The following is a 16667-nucleotide window of genomic DNA, read 5'->3' as shown; positions in this document are numbered from 1 at the left end:
ACTGTCGAGTTGACAATATATTCTGTCTCTTCCCATCTTGTGTATTTGTCGTAATGTCTCGTTCTTCTCCCGCCAAAATATGTTAAAGTCAGACGAGTTCACCCATGGTTTGTTTACATTTGGTATCGCTTCTCGTTGGCCGTACTTAAGACACATCCAACATGGTCTAAAGTTTAGACCATGTTTGATGTGTGTATTATTGTGATATAACTTATATCACAGAATAATAATGAGTACTTGGTTATATGATCAACCGGCACAGTAGGTATAATTTTTTATACATAATAGGGGCTATCGTTTTTATACTTATTAGTTGCCACTACTGGCGAACCTCCTACCGCTTCAGCGCTCTCTAGTTGTCACTGTCTTCGCCACTTGCAAAATGACTGACCTCACTATTCAGTGGCGCCAACTGGCGAGCGCTAAAATAAGATTGTTGACCGGAGATCTGACCTAGATATTTCTCTATCAGCTTGTTGTGTCCAAAAACTAATTTTCTATTTTTAGGTACTTTTCTACTAAATAAAACTATCATGGTTGTAGAATACTTTTAATTTGCTTGCACACAGCCTCTATTGAGAACAATGTTAAGAATATGTTATGAGGAAGCTTAGACAAAACAAAAATAATAAAACTCCACAGTGATACCAATCACAAGAATCATGTGGACCAGATTCATTAAAAGTCGCAAAATCAATTCTCCTCATATTTTCTGAAATTAGTTTTACAAGATGCAATCATGTACTTTTGCAGATTAAATACATACTTAAAAACAAAATACTCAAAAATGTAGTGCCTAATAGTAGCAAAATTAAAATGTTTCAAGTTTCATTGGGTCATGAAATTAACACATTATGTATTACCATTTAAATAAACTGTATTAAAGTACAAAGATTATTGAGATTTGGAAAGGTCCCAGAAGACAAGTGTTTCAGTTGTGTGCATCTCCTGTACTTAAATTATCACGAGGACGAGGCACGCAAGAGGTACTGCGACAAGCGGCGGCCGGCCCGCTCCCGCCGCGTCATTTGGCCACTTGTGTGACCATAACCTATACAAGAATCTAGAATTACGTAACTTATAATAATTGCAATATATCATACATCTAAATTCAAGTAACTTATTTTTTATTGAGTTTCACGTTTTATTATTTTACTTTTTTTTTATTCTTTTTTTTAGTTTTTTTTTTTACCATAATCTCTGTTTGTTGTTACCACAGCGCGTTGTTGCCGGTGAAATCTGCCTTCCACGAATGATTTAGTCCATCATAGGTTACAGTCGGGTGACGCAGCCGCCAACGATGCGGCGCATCGTCGCGGTCCACGTGAACTATTCGACGTTTTCTGGTTTACGATTGTACTGCTGCGGGCGGGGCGCGCGCGGGGCGCCGCGGGACCCGCCGCGGGGCCCGCCCCGGCCGCGGCTCTTGAACCCGCCCTGGTAGCCGTTGTCGTTGTACCGGTCGCGGCCGCCGTTCTCGGTCTCCCGGTGATCGCCCGCGTCGCCGTTGCCGTAGTAACCGTCGTCGCCGGTGCGGTTCTGATAGCCGTCCTTGTGTCTGCTCTGGTAGCCGTCGTACTGTCTGCTCTGGTGGCCGTCCTTGTTGGACCTGCTCTGGTACTCGCCGGCGTGGCGGCCGCGGTACCCGTCGCCGCTCTGCCTGCTCGGGAAGGCGCCGCGGCCGCGGTGGCCGTTGGGCGCGCCGCGACCGCCGCCGCGGTTGAAGCGCCTGAAGCGGTTCTGGCCGTCGCCCTGGCCCTGGGTCTTGCGGTCGGCGCCGTCGTCGCGCTCGGGGCTGGGCGCGTCCTTCCACTCGTCGGCGCTCTTGTCCTCGGGCGGGGAGGCGGGGCTGGGCGGGGCGGGGGCGGCGGGCGCGTGCAGGGCGGCGGGCGGCAGCGGCGCGGGCGCGGGCAGCGGCGCCACGTGCGCGGGGAGCAGCGGCGCGGGCAGCGGCAGCGCGGCGGCGGGCGGGAACGAGTGCTCCGGGTGCGGCGGGAAGTGCGGCTGCGGCGGGAGGGGCAGCGCGCCGCCGTCGGGCACGCGGACGAAGTGCTGGTTGGTGAACGTCTGCGTCGGGATCGGCGCCGGGGGCGACGCCTGGTTGGGGATCGCCGGGGGCTGGGGCGTGCCGACCGGGCTGTCGATCTCGGACTCCTGGAGGAAGAAGAAGTTCTGCGAGCCTATCACCTCGGCGATCGGTCTCTGCTGGGGATACTGCTGGGAGAAGTAGGCGTGCTCGACCTCCTGCAGCGTGATGGGCGGGAGCGGGCGCAGCGGGTAGGCGGGCGCGGGCACGACGGCGGGCGCGGGCGGCACGGGCAGCGCGGGCGGGTAGAGGCCGGGCGGCTCCGCCTCAGTCTCCTCCTCGACGGGCTCCGGGGCCTCCTCCTCGGGGACGGCGACCTGGCTCTCCTCCACCTCGCACGCGGCCTCCGGGACCCGATCGAAGTATCCGCACTCGTGTACGGAGTTAACGATCTCCTTGATGTGAGTGTAAGTGGTGCCCAGGACTTCTTTCGGTTTCCCGTCGATGATGGCGTACAAGTGCTCGGCCGCTTTGATGCTTAGATTGGGAAAAGCTGGCAAACCATCTTCGGCCACTTCATGTTTGGGAGTCACCTCAGGGTACCTGAAAATGATATATTGAAAGTTGAAACGAGATAGTGATGGCACAAGAAGTGAAAACATTCTACCCCTTTAGTTTAAGATAAAGTGCAACATAATGATATTATTCTATGAATGAATGTTAAGTAGGAAAAGTAACAAGAGTATGCAATATTTAACCAGTTTTATGACATACTAATTTAACAAATAAGAAATTAAATAACTTACAAATCATCCAAGATTTTTAAATCCTCTTCAGTAAGTTTAACAGCACCATTAGTACCATTAAGAAAGTCGTCTCTAGCTTCCGAGTTGCCCATTTGCATGAGGCAATCCAGAATCAACAAGACTTCCCGAATCTTATTAGTGTCAGCTGCATAACGCACCCAGGCATCCTACAGCAGAAACAAAAATGTATTTTATTTTATTTAGGATAACAAACTAGAAAAAACCTCCAGCTCATAACACAACCATTTGGTACAACTAGAACTTGCTGTTATTGAATTTAACACTGGTAGGGCCCCAAAGATAAGGAGACATGTAAAGTGCCCCATAAGGGCTACATATTTTTATTATTAATTTTGACGTTCATAAGTGCCAAAATATTGGTGAATAATATTGGTAAAATATTTGTGATTTGATTTATAAACTACTATTTAGGAACAACTTCGTTGAAAATGTCCGTAAGGGATGGTACAAGGTGTTCTATATTTGCTATGAGGAATTCATTATTGATACCGTCTGACCCGGGAGCTTTGTCTTTCTTTTGAGACATAATAGCTTTTTTCACCTCTGCGTTTAATATGTCTGGTACTTCTTCTCCCCCTGCTAGTGTTTTTGGTTTATTATAGTTTTTCTTTGAGTATAAGTCTCGGAAAAAGTTAGTGGCTATTGACATAATTTCTGGGCGTCTTGTTTTATGTTTCATATTTTTGTCATAGAGATTAGGTATCCAGCAGTGTTGGCAAAAAGTTAATCTGATTAATGATTAAAAATTAATGATTAAAATCATAATCAAATTTTTTTGATTATGATTAGTTAATCATTAATCAAAAATTTTGATTAAGATTAATTAATCATAATCATTAATCGTTAATTTGATTATTTGATTAAATATCTACTATTTTCATAAGAAAAGGGTTGGGAGTGTATGAAAAGGTACCCGCGACTTATAAAATATCTAGCAAAGGGGGGATCTGGAGTTGTACTGTCGTTTTCCCAAAAAACTGCGTCAATTTTCACTACTCAAAACACTTATCGCACTAGTTTTGTTTCTCACAATTCCTTCTATTCTTCCGGTATCCTCCAGCAAAATTGGGTCAGGATCGTAGTTAAGCGGGCTGGCTGACGATAGGGGAGAAGTCCCCCCCTCCCAAGGTAGGCGCAAGCGTGGGCAATTCAACGGAAAGGTGGGGTTGCTAAACTAGGACGTTATGTGTGTTGGGGAGGTGCAGGAGAGTTCGTAACAGAAGTTTCGGGGGGAGGCCCACGCGTGGGCAATTCAATAGAAGGGTGGGGTTGCTAAGCTAGGAAGTTTTGCGTGTTGGGGAGGTGCAGGAGACTTCGTACCAGAAGTTTCGGGGAGAAGCCCACGCGTGGGCAATTAAATAGAAGGGTGGGGTTGCTAAACTAGGAGGTTTTTCGTGTTGGGGAGGTGCAGGAGAGTTCGTAACAGAAGTTTCGGGGGGAGGCCCACGCGTGGGCAATTCAATAGAAGGGTGGGGTTGCTAAGCTAGGAGGTTTTGCGTGTTGGGGAGGTGCAGGAGAGTTCGTACCAGAAGTTTCGGGGGGAGGGCCACGCGTGGGCAATTCAATAGAAGGGTGGGGTTACTAAGCTAGGAAGTTTTGCGTGTTGGGGAGGTGCAGGAGACTTCGTACCAGCAGTTTCGGGGAGAAGCCCACGCGTGGGCAATTCAATAGAAGGGTGGGATTGCTAAACTAGGAGGTTTTGCGTGTTGTGGAGGTGCAGGAGACTTCGTACCAGAAGTTTCGGGGGGAGGCCCACGCGTGGGCAATTCAATAGAAGGGTGGGGTTGTTAAGCTAGGAGGTTTTGCGTGTTGGGGAGGTGCAGGAGACTTCGTACCAGAAGTTTCAGGGGAGGCTAGGGGTGGGGGGCAGGTGGTGGGAGTGTGGGGTTGCAAGTAAGTGCTGGAACGGTAGGGGAAGTGGACTGATATCCTCCTACGGGAGGTCGGAAGACTGCACCGGAAGTTTCAGCGAGGGAAGGGGGCGGGGGGCAGTCTAGGTTACCTTATATTTATCTAGGTATGACCTGTCATAGAATTGTAGCCTAAAAACCAAACATCTAATATTAGAATTCAATGTTTTAACATTGTTTTCGATAGAACATTTAAGAAGTTAATCAAGTTAATCAAATTAATGATTATTGATTAATGATTAACAAATTAATCATGATTATGATTACTTTTTTAATCATGATTATTTTAATCAGGATTAATTTAATCATGATTAAAATTAATCAAATTAATTAATTGATTAAAAAATTAATTGATTAGTGCCAACACTGGTATCCAGTCTGTTTTTTCTTTTAGTTGTTTGATTGCTCTTTTGGTGCCTCCAGTTTTCTGAATACATCTTTCCAGTATTTCGAATCTGTATCTTTGCCTGTCTTTCCTCATGTGTAATTTTATACTTTTGCTGATGTCCCTTATTTTAGTTCTAATTATCCTTGTCTTTCCAGTCATAGATATTAGTTCATCTCTGGTTTTTAACATTTCTTTAGTTTCGTCTGTTAGCCATGTTACTGTTTTCTTTTCCTTTGCTGTTCCCGTTGTTTTCTGTGTTTTCATTAGCTCTTCAAACTTGTCGTATTTGTGTTGGATATTTAGTTCTTTTGTATTTTCTATAAAGTTTATTAGTTCCTTTTCCATTTTGCTAGTGGCTTCAGGTATTATAGTTTTAGTCGGTTTTACCTTAAATGGTCTTACGGACATTTTCAACGAAGTTCTACACAGTGAGACAATACCCGAGCAATGGTCAACATCAACCATAACACTACTACACAAAAAAGGAGACAAAAACAACATAAACAACTACAGACCTATCAGCCTAATGTCGAATATCTACAAGGTATTCGCCAAGATACTTCTCAATAGAATAACCCGAACATTAGATGACAACCAACCGAGAGAGCAGGCCGGATTCAGGAGTGGATACTCGACACTGGACCACATCTATGTAGTAAAGCAATTATTTGAAAAGGGCAGAGAATTTAACTTAACATTCTACTGCTGCTTTGTAGATTACAGCAAAGCCTTTGATTCATTGGAACACGAAGCGATTTGGCAAGCACTTAAAAACCAAGGGGTAGAATGTAAATACATCAGAATTCTTAAACACATTTATGAAAACAGCAAAGCCAAAATCAAGCTAGAAAAGCAAGGTAAGGAAATAAGAATAGAAAGAGGTGTACGTCAGGGCGACCCAGTATCACCTAAACTGTTCACTGCTGTTCTAGAAGAGGTGTTCCAAAAATTAGATTGGGAGAAATGTGGACTGAATATCAATGGTGAATACCTGTCGCACTTGAGATTTGCAGATGATTTGATTATCATCTCGCAATCAGGGGCAGGGTTACAGACTATGCTGAATGATTTGGATACAGAGAGTCGTAAAGTTGGATTAATCATGAATACAGAAAAAACTAAGGCCATGACAAACGGGAACCAGGAACCTATCAACGTGAACAACAACATAATTGATTATGTAGACGAATACATCTATCTCGGTCAAACAATCTCGCCAATGGATCTTACATCTAAGGAAATCAACAGGCGAATAGGTAATGCATGGAAACAATACTGGAGTTTAAAAGAAGTGATGAAAAACCCTGTAATGAGCATGACTGTCAAACGAAAACTTTTCGATACTTGTGTACTGCCTGTCCTTACATATGGCTGCCAAACCTGGGCGCTGAATAAAACTCATATCCATAAACTTGAAACATGCCAAAACGCAATGGAACGAAGCATGATGGGGAAAAGACTTTCTGATAGAGTAAGAACCACCACCATAAAGAATTGTACAAGAACAAAAGATGTAACAGTAACTATCAGAAAGTTGAAATGGAGATGGACAGGACACACAATTAGAGGAAAAGAGAAATGGTCTAAATCTACAATGAACTGGTTCACAAGGCATTTTAAGCGAAAACGGGGAAGGCCACCAAGAAGATGGGTAGATGAAATAAAGGCCACAGCTGGAGGTGGATGGGCAACAGTTGCAGGAGATAGAGGAGAGTGGAAACAGTTGGAGGAGGCCTTTGCCAAAAAAGGCACACAGACAAGTGTCAATTAGAATAATATTAAACTCAATCAATTTTAAACTCTGTATGTCTGAATAAAGGCTTATATTATTATTTAGGAACAAACTGTATATCTCTATGGTAATAGATGGTTCATATAACAAAATTTTCACTAGTGTCTAGAAAAAAATCACCAAAAATTATACAGGTTTTGTTTTAACAGAATAATATAACATTTTAATTATAAATGTTACAGGCTAGGCTAGTTAAATTAAGTTCTCTTCATGCAAGTAGGCATTTTTTTCCTGCCATACAGCAGCTCTACAAAGTATGTTTACCTTCTTTGCTTGCTTCTTGGCATCTCGTTCAGCTGCTGTAGCAATAGATGTAATTTGTTTCGACAAATCTCTCGCAAACTCCAAAGTTTGAGCCACTTCATCATACTTGGCAACAGCTACTCTCTGATCAGAGTTTAACTCTTTCCCAGCCTTTTGCAAGTCGCGATAAGATGTCAGCTTACTCTGAAATTGTAAGAGTTCCAAACATGTTTATTGTACAATGTTAACATTTATGTACCCTTGGGTACATTACATCTTATCATGTGATTGCGCAAAACATAATTGATTAGAACATAAACATTATGAATCATAGTGATAAAAATAAGTTTATAGAGATACTTTTCATAAGATTATGAAATGTTTATGAATAACCACAATAAGCCTCAATATTATTTTCAATAATAAATGTCTAATAAACATATTTTTAAGACCCTGTGCTGTGAACAAAGCTTAAAATCTTCATTGAATTTATCTCTTTGTAAAGCAGAATAATTTGATAGATTATATTGTACAAATTAATTAGGTAGTATCAGTATAGTAATACATAATTTTCCTGGCAATTAGCCCTATGAATACTATTACTTTTCGGTGAAATAAACATTTGCTACATTCAATGGTATTTTTGTATGCAAAAGTTGTATGGTAAGACAGTAACAAATCAAGGTATTTAGATAAGATATCGGCGTAGGATTCAGTTCAATGATTCTGATGAAGAGCAATTTACTAAAGATATAATAAAAACCATCTTTAGCCATCTTCAATAATGTAAATAAATGTCAAAATTTTGGGCGTCATAGTTTTGTGTAGTCAACATTGGAACGAGCACATGTGTAAAAATGGCGTCAACGGTTCTCGGCAACTCAATTTACATACAAAATACGAAGCCCTACGGCATATACAGCAAAGTAAATCAAGATAACAACGTTGTCGCACAAACATTAATGAATACGAAGCATTTAAACTACTAAATGACAACAATAGGAATGAGCAACTGTATCTCTCGGTAGTTTACATACCTTTCTTTTCTCCAAATTCCTGATTTTGTGTTCAATAATCGTGATAATTTGTCGAATAGGTGAATTATCCATCGCCTCCGAAGAGGCTGGTTTTTCAGATTTTGCATTCGCAGCTGAAGGCATCCTTCACAGGCAACAACTTTTCCTGGATTGGGTGTATGGTGGTGGTGGTGGTTGAACAGATAGATAGAGATAGATTTTTATCTATCTATCATAAATCCACCAACCAAAATCAACTGAACTGTCATTTGCAAAACGACGCAAGGCGGAAAACCACAGACTAAAATAATGTTTTTGTTGCCATTATGTTGGTACTACTGAAGACCGCAGATATGACTTAAAAAATAGTGCCGGTCAAACCAAATAGTTATTAACGTTTTTACTATAAATTAATCTTTTATTATTTTTGCAAAATGAAGAATTTTTTGTAATATTACGTAAAAAAATACTTTTTAGCAAAACATTAATTTTTGGACTGCCCACTGTTGGTTTCATTTAGTTTCGGTACAATTTGTATTTACTTAAGTTTCAGAAACGAACGAAGAAATTATTAACCCTTTATTCCAAGCCTTACAAGAATTTTATAACTCAATACAAAAATAAATCCGCCTGTTTAATAGTTCATCTCTCAACTTACATAATCTCTGGAAAGAAAACATTCGTTTTAATTGTCTTGTCATTGTCAAAGTCAAACCTTTGTAATCTGTGCACACAATTCTTGATCACATTTTTTACATTTTAATTTTGCAAATAATTAATTAAATAATAGCATTGTAATTGTTTATTTATCAATGTGCAGTGATTTTATAAGTGTTATTTCATAATTGAAGTTCAACTAGCGAGACGATATCACAATGTTTACCTACTTACAAGTAAGTCAAACTTTTGGCGCCGGCTTTCGTGTTTTCTTGCCTGTTTTTGTGTGATAAACAATTTTTTTAAATAATTTTAATGTGTTTCCATAAAATAAATAGCCTAATACAATTAAATTGTTATAATGTAATTGGTTTATTGAGCGTTCATTACACTTTAATGTACTCTGCGTTTATAACCTTTCTTTTAACTAAACTAACATTAACACAATGCATGTTTCTGGTTGGTCATTGCATAGAGAAATTGGTATAAAAATTGTAACCTGTGTGCTGCAGTAGGACGGTAGGCTCGCTTACTAATATGCTTCTTTTTCGTTTTTGTGTCATGGTGGTCACTATTGCTTTTTTTATTATTATAATTATTACAATTTAATAGGTATTTATGCAACTGTTGTACTCAAAGCAAGTTATTTATTTAATTTGCAGAAAACAAGGCCGATCACCCGACTTCTCAGAGCTCCTCAAACTGGAATCCATACATCCACTGTTGTTCATGAAAGTCAGAAGTCAGAAAAAAGTAAATGAAATAATAGGAATTATGAAATTTATGTTACATTTAGCTTATTAGCTGGCTTAAATTATAAGAACCGATTTTTTATATTTGATTTCTTTCACAGCTATAAATCAAGTTACATTATTGGGACGAGTGGGAGCAGATCCTCAAAAGAGAGGTTCTGAAGCACATCCAGTAATCAATTTTCCACTTGCTACTCACTTCCATTATAAGTATGAGTCTGGAGATATTCTTCAAAGAACTGATTGGCACAGAGTCAGCATTTTTAAACCTGGTCTACGCGACACAGTGTACAAATATTTGAAGAAGGGCCAGAGGGTTTATGTCACTGGAAAATTGTCATACGGAGAAGTCAAACTGGATGATGGTCAAGTAAGGACTGCTTCAACAGTGATAGCTGATGATGTAATATTCTTCCAGAACCAGCCACCTGAAGATTAAAATAAGATTTATGTTTTGTTTTAGTATTATGATAAGTAATTACTTTAGAGTGTAAGCAGGATCTGAGTGATGCTATTAATAAATTGTTGAATCTGTATCATTGTAGTCTGTGATGTTATTCATTTATTATTTACACATCATGTTAAGTTTGTGTAATGGGAACAACAAAGAATGACAATTACCTTCAATAATATGATAGTTATTCTAGCTAGGAGTATGTTTTCATGGCAGGAGCAGAATAATCTAAATTTTTATTTGAGTAGATTCTAATTTGTTGTAGTCTGTCGCATTGCAGTATAGGTACTTACATTTTCTTTACGGTCTCGTTCAAGGAGACGCGGGGTGTCAAGCGGCGCGGTGCGCTAAGCGGGCCGCCAGAAACAAAAACATACGGCAGAGTTAGGAGCGTTCAAGGAGAGGCTATTTGCAAGCGTTTGTTTGAATTGTGGCGTCGCATGCGAATAACGACGCCGCGTATGACGCGGCAAATGAAGCGGTGAGGGACGCCGCGAAAGACGCAGCGTGTAAACTACGGGTTTCACAATAGGGGATCGCAATATTCAATGAAGTCGCCCACTATTATAAACAAAATACAAGTTTTCTCTTGGCAACTAGTCGAACAAGACTGAAAGTCAACGGGTGCCGCACTGAACGACGCCGTATATGCCGCTGCGTAGAACGCGGCGGGCGCAGCGACGTAACTGCTACACCCCAATATCGTCATTTCTTTATGTTGAGTTGGTGCGTGGGACGACGTAGGCCGCTGCACGCCGCGCCGCCTCAGCATAAACGGTAAAAACGCCCGACGCGACGCGGCGCGCCACGCTGCACGCGACGCTCAACGCTTGGATTTCGACATCCTGTTGGCTCCCCCAGGGGGGACAACAGGACTGCACCAACGCCCCGCGTCTCCTTAAACGAGCCCTAAAGCTTCTTAGTTGTGTGGTGACATTATTCTATCAAGTATTGACTCAATACCACAAACAGGTGGCAGGCACCACTTAGTAGATGGCGCTGGTGTAAATCCCCGAGTACGTCGCTACTGACGCTACTGCGGGTGCCTCGTTTTGTGCGGACACAGGTCATGCCCACCTCAGAATGGTCTAGTGCTCACCCCAGAAAATCTTAAAAATAGAAAATCCACATACTTTATGATACTAATCGCACGGTTTTTTGCGCTCCTCCTTACGGACAATCTTTTATTTTTCATTAAAAAATTTCAACGAAAGTCGTTTTAAAATAACGTTGATATCGTCATAACAACACAACACCTCTTGCACGGTATTTCACTTTTCTCTGATTCTGTCGTTCTCGAGCAGCTTTTTTGTGCTACGGAATGCTGATGTCATGGCCATTCGGATTTACTACGTTGCGGCCATCATTGAGCAGACCCCGGTGCGGTTCGGAAAGTGTTCGGAATTCTTTATATTTAATCATTACATTGGCGATTCTATAAATTCTTGTTAACTTTAAATCCCTTTAAAGAAAAACGAAACATGTTGTTCACTCTGCAGAGAATCCTCAGTCTCATAGATTCTCATTTCCCACATAATACTAAGAATCCTCAGTTTTAAAAAGGTATGAAAGAATATTATGCTTTCTCCTATCTGAATTCATAATAATAGAAATATTAATTGCGTTAATATTTTTCGATTAAGCGTATCGAGGCGTATTTGGGCGTTAAATAAAATAATTTATTGAGATAACGTTATTTCCATTTATTTTAAGTTATAATAAATCTGACACAATATTGAATATGAAACATGTTTATAATATTGTGTACAAACAAGTTGGAAATTATGGCATGCACTTGCCGAAATAGAAATTATTGTAAAAATACAAACTCAGTTGTAATTCTTACTCATAAACTAGGTACTTTGATAAAGCTCCACTTTTGTTTTACAAATCATACATACTCTCTTTACAGTCTGTTTCTTATAATCTATCTTACGTCTAGCCTTAAATAATATTTACAAAACATAGCTTTACTCTATGACGTTTACCTATATTGATAAAAGAGATCACAGAAAATTGTAGCTGGAAATCTTTGAGTAAAAGCCCTAGCATACTCTATGTCTACCACTTTATTTTTATCACAGTGGACGTTTTTTGTAGATTTAAAGGCATTTTTAGGTAATAGATTGTTTGCTATTATTGTCTTTTTTATGTTCCAAACACCTATTTATTAAGCCCTTTACATACACAATAATGTGAAATCAGCTACATAGTGGCAATTAATGTGACATTTTAATAAGGGTATTTGGAAGTCAATTAAATGTGGTAGATTGTATGACGTGTTTTCTGATCATGCTACAATTGAAATGTTTGCCAAATATATTCCATGGAAGACTATAAACTCTAAATTTTAATGATAATAATATTCTCTTCACGAGTTTTCAATTTAACTCTTTTTAGAATTTTATAACCAAAGATAAACATAGTTACAAACTAATTAAATTACAAAATGCATTAATGAGCGCGTAGGTGCCACGCTCATACAGGATTTTGGCAACATTTTTCTACCGCTGCGAGATGTCGGCAGTCATGTCAGTGGTCCATTGCACAAATATTAAAATATAGTCTTTATTATGACTTTAACACACATAAACTCTTGTCCGCTTTTGCTAACTATTTAGGTAATTGACACTATTAGATAAAATCACTTGGCACAAAGGCATCATTTAAGGTCCATACCCTGTTTGACTCCGCAGGCCTAATCTGTCGAAGTTCTCTCAATCGAGCTGTTTTTAACATAAACGTATATTGAGATGACTTTTTGATCATTATTATGTAAAGGAAGACTTTTTAGCTTTTTGAGAGAAATTCGACTAGAATTTTCGTGGCTGGAGTCATTCACACTTGTTAATGTCGCAATACACTGTAATTGTTCAGCGTCTTAAGTATTTAAAAATCATTGTTCACATTTTTCACTTCTTAAGTTTAGCGCATAATTTTCAGCACTATATTCTACTGGTTCACGCTTTGGCATCAAATTGTCACCGATGAGGGCACTGATGCGATGTTTGTCATGTTGCGAGGGCGCCAACGTGGGGTCAGGGCGCGCGCGCTTCCTCCAGGGCTCTGATGCAGTTATACTTAAGTCGGTTGGCATGTCTTCGTCAACAATTTCTTCATCACAACGTTCTTCTTTCATCTCTGATTTCACCACAGTCTGTTGTGGTACAACTCTCGTTGGGCTCATTTGTTGACGCAAGAGTGAAATGTTCTTGATGTTTTTCAGTTCAGTTGGGTTCCTGAGAAACCTGAAAAAAGGAAAGAAAAATTCAGTTAGTTTCTGTGATATGATGTAGAATTCATAGTGTGGAAGAAACATTTTCTGTGAATAAGCGTGTGTACTTACTGGTAGCAATGTCGTTCTCCTTGCACTTTACGAAGAATGTTGACACGATAGTAGTATCTCAAAGCACGCGACATCTTGTCGTAGTTCATTGAAAGATGATTCTTCTGGATTCCCCAGAGTTTAGCTAGTCCAGCTGGGTCCACAATTTTGAATACACCAGTTTCCCGGTTCTTCCAGGCGATGTAGTTTGTGTAACGCTGTGTAGGATCATTAAGTAGCTGTTGCAGAAAGTCCCACAGAAGTCTGCCATCTGAAATTAATGAAAAGATAAATGTTAGCCAATGTTTGTTGGAGTATAATATTTATAAAATTACATTTTATGCATTATGATTTTTATCTGTCGATTCAGTAATACTTACTCGTATTCGATTCAGGCATGTCATTCGGGAAGAACTCCCTATGTTGAGCGCGGTAATGCGAATGTTGCGTTGCGTGTGTTTGCGGCGCAGGACTTGCAAGCGGAACTTCTTTCGGTGACCGTGGAGGTGGGACAAACTGTGCCTCTTCGTCTGAGTCAGAGTGGTTGCTTCCAGAGCTGGCAGCTTGAACCTGAGTTAGGACTGATGGAGCATAGGTAGGACCGTAGTTAACTGTGTCTCCGCGCTGCGGACTGCCGGAGCTGTCTACGGAAGGAGCTGGGCTTAATGTTACAGAGTTGGGTTGGGCTGCTGCAGCAGCGGCCGCACTGTGGAAGTGGTGGAAACCGTCCACAGCCCATGTGGGAGTCGGAGGATGCGAGTGTGGGGAAGGTGGGTAAGGAGCGGCTCTAGCCGTCGGTGTTACTGGCGAAGAGGGCACTCTCCCCAATAGGGCAGCATCGCGCACTAACATTTGAAGAACATTGTGCAAAACGTCACCAGCGCCAGGGCAACGTTCTCCCAAATCTGTCTTTGTTAATAGGCACAACGCCTTACCTGCAGACAAAGAAAATAACATTTACATAATTTGAGGACTCTATTGGGTGATAAATCGAATCGTCAAAACAATTTATTTTGTCGTTACTTACCATTCATTTGGAAGAGGTCCATATCGAAATTTGGTAAATCAAATTCCCTTTCGCACCATTTGAGAAAGACTACAACGTCTTCTCTGGTCCAAAGTCTTGGTTCTGGGGGTAGACCAGCTGGCAGTTGAGCCTTGGTGTCACCAAGGGGAGAGGGAGGCGGTGGGGCCCACGGCAGGGGGTATCTCCACAGCAGCTCCGTCGGGCTGAATGGCAGCGGCAGCCGCTCCATGCTTGGCCCAGAAGGCAGTTGCAAGCTAACTACTTTCATAACGACAATCTGTAACAAACAAAATGATTTCATTAGACGCTTGTTTCCGGCATTCAACGAGTTTTAAAACGGGATTTTGAAAGCCAATTAATAAAATAATCACTGTGGAACAAGTACATAATTGGATTTAACTAAGGTAGGAATATGAAAAACGTTAGTGCTATTTTATGTATTGTGGTTTTAATAAATGCAAATGCTGACGGGAAACAAGTCCAAAATATCCTATAGATCCGCACGAAAATATACGTAAATTAATATAGGTAGTTTTATTATTTAGGGAAAATTCCTATACCCCATCTAATTAATTATGTAAATAGGTCTGTCATAATACAAAGTTGTGGTAAAATAATAATTTAACAGTGAATGTTAATAGTAAAATAAATAAACCGTACCTCAAACGCATGTAAACAATGAAAAATTAATGTATTTTCATCACAAAAATTTTGATAATATTATTTCTGAAGAAAAATTACATAATCTAAATATTTTATCTAAATGTTTATTATGTGCTTCTATTATTGTAATCTAAGTAGGTAGCTAACAAGATGTTACACAATATGTAAAGTATAAAATATTCGTAATACGTAATACATAGTTGTATTTCAGTTAGGGTCGTAAACAATGTGTGCAGTGTAATGCAATACTAACGAGTTTCCATGCGGCGCCGGCCATACTTTAGATACTTTGTTTATTTGGATCATTTAATATGTGCTAGTATGATTAGATTATAACGAAACTACACACGAATATAGTCTATTGTATATTACTCGTATTCCAGTAAATACTATTGGAATTCAAATCTTATATTTCTTATAATAAATTGGGCAACTGCGAATATTTTCAGATAATTCTTTGAGCTAGGCACTTTTGTGATTCTTTTCGTCAAAGGTTATCTTTGTTAGATAACCCACGTTTTATCACAGGGTTTTTACACATATGAAACCTGTCAAAAAGAGTTGTTGAGAGAGGATTTTTTACTAAAGTCAACTTAGTCTTATAAAAAAAACGTACCATTATGTTACAAAACAAACAGCGCAAAATAAATAAGTGTAAAAGATTTCCGAAAGTGATAAATTTAGGGTTGTCACCTGCTGGTTGCAATTTTTGTTAGGGATGAATGGGACATCGCTACAATACGGGGGAGAGTATTATTATTATGCGTTGGCTTATCCGAGGGGATAACCTAAGAGAAAAAATAATTAGAGGGAAGCATATGTGTAGGCCGCATAATTTATACGGTTGTTACATGATACAAAGATACTACCCCTAGAGACTTGTTTTGATATTGCAGTTGCATGTTATCCTTGTTAGTAGTGTCGCAGAAGCTAGGATACAGTAACTCTTCAAGATGTGCAGTTTTATGTGTTTGAAGTTCCGCGCCGGATTTGAAGTTCATATCACGAGGCACCAGTGCACTAACGTCCTTATCGGGCGCGGTCGGAAATGCGTGAGTCCGCGATATCGCGGTGTGCGATAAGCACCGCTACTTACCGGCTGAGCTGATCCGGAACTGGTTGCGTCGTTAAAAATCCTAATTGAAGACTTATGCAGCAGATTTCAGCACACATACATCGTCACAACACCAGTAGCACAATATCCAGAGTTCACAGAGCACCAGACACACGCGTAGCAGCGGCGGTCCCTCCAAACGTGTCGTGTTACGGCACGCCGTAAACCAGCAGCGAATCTGAGGGATCAAGCTCGCAGACAAGCGTCGCGGGCAACTCTCCGACGCGGACTGATGATGCGGTGGCGGCGCGGGCGGACGCGCGCCCGGCCCCCCCGTGCGCCCCGGCCGTCGCGCCGCACCGCCTCACATATTGCCGAGATAAAACTTCGGGAGCGAGACCAAGACCCATTTTTAACTAAAAGTACACCGCTACTCGCTAGCAATGTTTCCGCAAACCGTTATCAGGATAGCTCAGTGTTGACATACGCCCTATAGTTGTTGGATGGTTGTCTTTTGACTTATATCCGAAAGC

At 40.7% G+C, this 16667-nt stretch overlaps 3 protein-coding genes across 3 annotated transcripts; 1 reads left to right on the top strand and 2 right to left on the bottom strand.

Moving 5' to 3' along the window:
• Nucleotides 1-536: 536 nt before the first annotated feature.
• Nucleotides 537-8489, bottom strand: LOC135073184 (caprin homolog). Its single transcript, XM_063967258.1, has 4 exons — nucleotides 8224-8489; nucleotides 7208-7390; nucleotides 2833-2999; nucleotides 537-2629 (listed from the first exon to the last, which is right to left on the bottom strand). Exons 1-4 carry the CDS (start codon nucleotides 8344-8346, stop codon nucleotides 1330-1332), a joined length of 1773 nt encoding a protein of 590 aa, XP_063823328.1. The 5' UTR covers nucleotides 8347-8489; the 3' UTR covers nucleotides 537-1329.
• A 433-nt stretch (nucleotides 8490-8922) lies between these two features.
• Nucleotides 8923-10155, top strand: LOC135073183 (single-stranded DNA-binding protein, mitochondrial). The gene is made up of 3 exons (XM_063967256.1): nucleotides 8923-9095; nucleotides 9522-9612; nucleotides 9713-10155. Exons 1-3 carry the CDS (start codon nucleotides 9078-9080, stop codon nucleotides 10048-10050), a joined length of 447 nt encoding a protein of 148 aa, XP_063823326.1. The 5' UTR covers nucleotides 8923-9077; the 3' UTR covers nucleotides 10051-10155.
• A 1588-nt stretch (nucleotides 10156-11743) lies between these two features.
• Nucleotides 11744-16440, bottom strand: LOC135073182 (ets DNA-binding protein pokkuri). The gene is made up of 5 exons (XM_063967255.1): nucleotides 16177-16440; nucleotides 14418-14694; nucleotides 13771-14325; nucleotides 13412-13661; nucleotides 11744-13313 (listed from the first exon to the last, which is right to left on the bottom strand). Exons 2-5 carry the CDS (start codon nucleotides 14683-14685, stop codon nucleotides 12962-12964), a joined length of 1425 nt encoding a protein of 474 aa, XP_063823325.1. The 5' UTR covers nucleotides 14686-14694; nucleotides 16177-16440; the 3' UTR covers nucleotides 11744-12961.
• Nucleotides 16441-16667: the final 227 nt, after the last annotated feature.

The sequence above is a fragment of the Ostrinia nubilalis genome, chromosome 7 (assembly GCF_963855985.1).
Source record: "Ostrinia nubilalis chromosome 7, ilOstNubi1.1, whole genome shotgun sequence".
Lineage (NCBI taxonomy): Eukaryota > Metazoa > Arthropoda > Insecta > Lepidoptera > Crambidae > Ostrinia > Ostrinia nubilalis.
The sequence above is the reverse complement of the archived record's forward strand: the minus strand, read 5'-3'. Positions and strand labels throughout refer to the sequence as shown.

What these genes read in the sequence shown, in the direction of transcription:
- LOC135073184 (XM_063967258.1), bottom strand. Translation starts at nt 8,346, where the DNA reads ATGCCTTCAGCTGCGAATGCAAAATCTGAAAAACCAGCCTCTTCGGAG. An exon ending in GGAATTTGGAGAAAAGAAAG is followed by an intron (nt 7,391 to 8,223) that starts GTATGTAAACTA and finishes TTACAATTTCAG; the next exon opens with AGTAAGCTGACATCTTATCG. An exon ending in CCAAGAAGCAAGCAAAGAAG is followed by an intron (nt 3,000 to 7,207) that starts GTAAACATACTT and finishes TTTCTGCTGTAG; the next exon opens with GATGCCTGGGTGCGTTATGC.
- LOC135073183 (XM_063967256.1), top strand. An exon ending in AAGTCAGAAGTCAGAAAAAA is followed by an intron (nt 9,613 to 9,712) that starts GTAAATGAAATA and finishes TTTCTTTCACAG; the next exon opens with CTATAAATCAAGTTACATTA.
- LOC135073182 (XM_063967255.1), bottom strand. Translation starts at nt 14,685, where the DNA reads ATGAAAGTAGTTAGCTTGCAACTGCCTTCTGGGCCAAGCATGGAGCGG. An exon ending in CATGCCTGAATCGAATACGA is followed by an intron (nt 13,662 to 13,770) that starts GTAAGTATTACT and finishes CATTAATTTCAG; the next exon opens with ATGGCAGACTTCTGTGGGAC. An exon ending in GGAGAACGACATTGCTACCA is followed by an intron (nt 13,314 to 13,411) that starts GTAAGTACACAC and finishes TCCTTTTTTCAG; the next exon opens with GTTTCTCAGGAACCCAACTG.